General features: G+C 46.4%; 1 protein-coding gene across 1 annotated transcript; it reads right to left on the bottom strand.

The window, feature by feature from the left end:
* Positions 1 to 211: 211 nt before the first annotated feature.
* On the bottom strand, positions 212 to 3582 carry LOC117346796 (ankyrin-1-like). Its single transcript, XM_033916895.1, has one exon. It carries the CDS (start codon positions 3482 to 3484, stop codon positions 1172 to 1174), a length of 2313 nt encoding a protein of 770 aa, XP_033772786.1. The 5' UTR covers positions 3485 to 3582; the 3' UTR covers positions 212 to 1171.
* Between the last annotated feature and the right edge of the window lie 1523 nt (positions 3583 to 5105).

The raw sequence follows: 5105 nt of genomic DNA, 5'->3' as shown, positions 1-5105 counted from the left end.
GCTCTTAGGCATTGGTGGAATGAGGCATTGTGATGTCACAATACTAGCTCTAGCTATCAGAGGCTGAAACATTTCACACTATTTATTTATTCATTTTTCTATACTATTCTCTCAGGGGAGCTCAGAACAGTTTACATGAATTTATTCAGGTACTCAAGCATTTTTCCCTGTCTGTCCTGGAGGACTCACAATCTAATGTACCTGGGGCAATGGGGGGATTAAGTGACTTGCCCAGAGTCACAAGAAGCAGTGTGGGATCTAAACCCACAACCTCAGGGTGCTGAGGCTGTAGCTCTAACCACTGCGCCACACACTCCCACCAAATGGCTAATGTTGCATTCTGGTGCCCACATTACACCTGCCACTGAGCCCAAAGTAGTAAAGCCTAAATTTAGGTGCCTAAGTGCTGACACGCTAATATTCTATAACACATTAGCCCTTGGATTCTATATTTGGCACTCAAATTTAGCCACACTGCCGAGATGCGCCCACTAATTAATTGGTTAACAAGTTCTCAACAATCAATTGGGTGGCAACATCCAATTATTGATGTCAATGGGCACTCATTAAAATTTGCACCTGTAGCGCTATTCCAAAAAGGGCGTGGTCATGGGTGGGGCATGGGTGTGTCAGGAACGTTCTGAAAAGTTACCCACATAGCTACAGAATACTGCCTCAATGTGCCTAACCAGGGTGCCAGTTTGTGTAAGGCTGACATCCAAACTTAGGTGTGGGAATCAATGCTACCTTCGATTCCATGACACTCTTCATAGGACATGATTTTTTATTTTTTTTGGGGGGGGTGCCCATTTTTGAACATCATTTATAGAATTTTCCCTCAGACACATACATTTGCTGTTATTGAATACTAGCTTAGCGCGTACCCCCATTTTACAAAGGTGCGCTATGCTTTTTAGTGTGCTAAACGCGCTAAATGCTAACGCGTGCTTGTTATCCTGTGAACGCGTTAGCAGTTAGCGCACGCATTGATTTAGCGCGCGCTACAACCCTTAGTGTACCTTTGTAATAGAGGGCCTTAGTTTTGGGCCCCTAACTTTAAGCGCCTTTTATAGATTGTCCCCATAAGCTCTCTTAGGCTTCCGCAGCTGGCGACATGATTGTAGCAGGATTCCGTTATTAATCCCGGTCTTACGCTTATTACCTCCCAGAGCTACCTGGTTAATAACATTTTCTTTTTCAAAAATGTTACAATCTGTTGGTGACCTTCTGTTGTGCCGGCTTCCGCCGCTTGAAGGGGTGTTTTCTTGAGACTGTTCGTCGCTTGTAGGTTTGCTTTCTCTCCACGAGACCAGTTCGCCAGAGTTTGCACGGAGCCGACGTGGCCGGCCTTGCACGCGCAGTGCAGGGGCGTGTCCCGATTGTTATCCAGGGCGTGCGTGGAAGCCCCGTGGTTCAGCAGCAACCCGATCAAGTCGCTGTGGCCGTGCTCTGCGGCGAGGTGCAGTGGTGTCTTTCGCCATACGTTTTTCTCTTCGATATTTTTGTTTTTCCCTTCAGTCAAGAGGGCTTTCACTATCTCGGTGCTGCCATTGCTTGAAGCATAGTGTAAGGGGGTACAGCCGTCCATATCTTTGACTCCAAACCTCGCCTTGGAGCCCAGCATCACCTGCGCCATGCCTAGGTGACCGCTCATGGCTGCGAGATGAAGTGGAGTCTTTTTGTCCTTGTCAGTAATATTGGGGTCAGCACCGTATTTAAGAAGCAGCTCCGCCATTGCCTGATTTCCTGCCTCGGCTGCTAGATGCAAAGGTGTCTTGGAGAGCTTATCCTTAATGTTGACCTTTGCTTTGTGTCGAAGCAAACACTGAGCGACTTCAAGGTTACTCTTTTGGCTTGCAATATGCAAGGGGGTGGCTAAGTCCTTGGTCACCGCATCGATTTTGGCTCCGGCAGCGACTAAAGCGTCGGCCGCATCTGGCTTATTATGAAAAGCAGCCACATGGAGGGCGGTCTGGTCTCCCGGGCCCCCAACATTAGCACCGAGCCCTTTCTCAATGAGCAGTTTTATAGTGGAAATAGCTCCAGCTTGAACTGCCAGGTGCAGGGCCGTGTTTAAATTCGGTAACCTGTCGTCCAGGTGAGCCCCCTTTTCAATGAGCACTTCAGCTGATTCCCTGTTCCCCAGTTCTGCCGCCAAAAGCAAAGGGGTATATGCCACGTCATTTTTGGCATTCACGTCTGTGCCCCTATCGATCAAAGCCATGATGATGCCATGCAGGTTAGCCTGAACAGCTTTAAAGAGGGCAGACACCATAGAGTCTGGAGAGAGTTCCTTGGAATACTGTAACAGTAAGCTGAAGATGGCATGATTGTTGCTGTTAAAGGCGGTATCGAGAATGCCGGGATCGGTGCCAGCCCCAGCCTCTAGCAACACTCTCGTCGTTTTCGCAAACCCTTTTGCAACAGCGTAGTGCAAAGCGGTCATCTTGTGCTCATCCTTTGCATCCACGAGGGCCCCGTGGTCCAGCAGCAGTCGGGCCAACTCGCTGTCATCCGTGAGCGCTGCCATGTGCAGGAAGTGATGTCTGTTCTTAGGGTTCCCGATTTCGTCCCGCAGCATCATTTTCACGACGTCAAAATGCTGGTTTCGGGCAGCTAAATGAAGGGGCGCGTTACCCTCGTTGTCCACGGCATAGAGGTTTGCCCCGGCGCTTAGCAAAGCTCTCACCGCCTCGGCGTGGCCTTTCTCCGATGCTCTGTGGAGTGCTGTTCTTCCATTTTTATCTCTTATTTCTAGTTTAGCGCCTTTGCTAATTAAATAGTCAAGCACGGAAACCTGGCCATTAGAAGCAGCAATATGTAAGAGAGTTTCATGGTGCGAATTCACAGCATTAATGTCATTATCCTTCAGCATTTCCTTCATGAGAGACAGATCACCTTTTGCAGCTGCACCAAAGAGGCTGTTTAAATCAGAAGGCACTTGCTTAGATTTTGCTACCTGAGGTCTAGGTTGGTCTTGAATTTCTCTTGTGGCAGTCTTTTTAGGCTTTACTTTCTTTAATAAAACACGGGGGCTGCTGCCATCCCGCCTTGGTTCAACAGGTGTTTGAACGCCATCTTTGTCTTTTTCAAGCAGATACCCCACTAGCTGTCTTTTCCCGTCTCCGATCTTTTCATTGAATTCACTGACATAGTGTCTCATGGAGCTGTACAAACTTGGCTCTACTGTCTTTAAGCAGGGATAGAAGAAAAGCCTGCAGGCTCGCTCACCTTGAGACATCAGCATGTCCAAGAGCCGGGAATTCTTCTCCAAGCGCGTTTTGTAAGTGGACACCAACATCTTTTTGTGCTGGGTGAAAATCCCATTGTCGGTTAACCAGCTAAGAATGTAGTCTGTGTTGTATATGCCAAACACCAGCTCTTCTTTCCTGGTCTTCATAACGTCTGTTGCATAAGGATTTATAAAGCGGCTGGACAAATGCATGGAGAAATTATTAATTTTATTTAATGGAATATGAAGCATCTCTCTTATTGGGGTTTCCCCCTAGGATATCACTTTTTCATCAGATCCAATTCCCATGAATGCTGTGCCTTATGGTGAAATAAGAGTTCCAAGCACGGTGCACTCTTAAACTTCTGTTCAGCGTCTCATTATCCTCTGTAGCATTCCTTAGCAACAGGTGTTAAGAAATGCAAATAAATAAAGGCCAGGATCACACCCACTACCTGCACTTTCTGATTGTACAGAGACAGAATTTTCAAGTTAAAATAAATAATTAGCAGTAAAAAAGTTGCACGACTCAATAGTCGCCAAGTCACCAGATCTTTGCTAACAGGTAGAAATAATGCCAGCGACCGGGCTACAGTTGCTACGAGCACAGAGTTTTAGTTGGTGCTTATGATTCTGTTCTGGAGTGGAAAGAAAAGTAAGAACTGGTTGCTCCAGCTCTCTTTCGCACCCCTAGCAACCCGCCTTTCACCCCCAGTGCACTGCCCAAAGCTTCCTGGGAAACAGCAGTTGTGAATAATCCCACACGACTGTGTAAAGCAAACCAGCAACACAAGGTACAAGAAGACTTGTAGGCTGAGTGTGTGAAGCTTTGAAACCACAAAAGGGTCCCTTTCAGAAACCAAAGGCCTTTGAGGTCTCGGCAGCTCAGGCACTAACACACTAATCTTTCCTGCAAGCTGATTTTCCCTTCATAATCCTGCGTAGGGTTACCATATGGCTCCAGAAAAAGGAGGCCGGATTGAGACATCTGGGTTTTACTTCCATTGCTTTCAGTTGAAGTAAAACCCGGGTGTCTCAATCCGTCCTCCTTTTTCTGGAGCCGTATGGTAACCCTTCTGAGATATACTAATTCAATAGCTTCCAAGGCAAAGTTTTGCTCTGGAACGTGAACTGCTGGAAGAAACAGAAGTGGAACAATGAGAGGCAAGGATTTGCAAGTACTTAAGGAGCAAGGTATGGAGCAGACCCCAACAAAAAAAGCAGTAAAAGATGATAGAAGAAGTTTTATTGTTGGAAAGGACAAAAATAATGGCCCAAAGTGGTCTCATTTTGCCAGGATCAAGGTGGCAACAAGGGGTAAAGTGTTGACAAAGATCTCAATAAATTGAAATAAAAAAGCTAAAAACATAAATATGCATTCCAAACATAGCACTACTACTTATAACTTATATAAGTTATATTAAGGCATACACAGCACTGTATATTATGGAATTTATTGACAGTCCCTGCTCGGAAGAGCTTACAAACTAACTTCGACAGGCAGACATGACATATAGGGTTGGGGATGCAGAACCAAAGGTGAGAGGGAGTTAAAAGTCGAAAGCACTCTCAAAGATGTGGATTGACATTTATAGATGGTCCCTGCTCTGAAGAGCTTACAATCTAACTTGGACAGACAGACATGACATATAGGGTTGGGGATGAAGAACCCAAGGTGAGAGGGAGTTAAGAGTCGAAAGCACTCTCAAAGAGGTGGGCTTTTAACTGGGCTTTGGACACTGCCAAAGACGGAGCCCACCATAGGGATTCGGGTAGTTGTTCAAAGCATAGGGTGCAGCAAGGCAGAAGAGACGGAGTCTGGAGTTGGCAGTTGAAGAGAAGGGCACAGATAGGAGGGACTTACCAGCTGAGT

Source organism: Geotrypetes seraphini, chromosome 12, assembly GCF_902459505.1.
Source record: "Geotrypetes seraphini chromosome 12, aGeoSer1.1, whole genome shotgun sequence".
NCBI lineage: Eukaryota > Metazoa > Chordata > Amphibia > Gymnophiona > Dermophiidae > Geotrypetes > Geotrypetes seraphini.
Note: the sequence above shows the minus strand (reverse complement) of the source record. Positions and strands in the feature narration are given on the sequence as shown.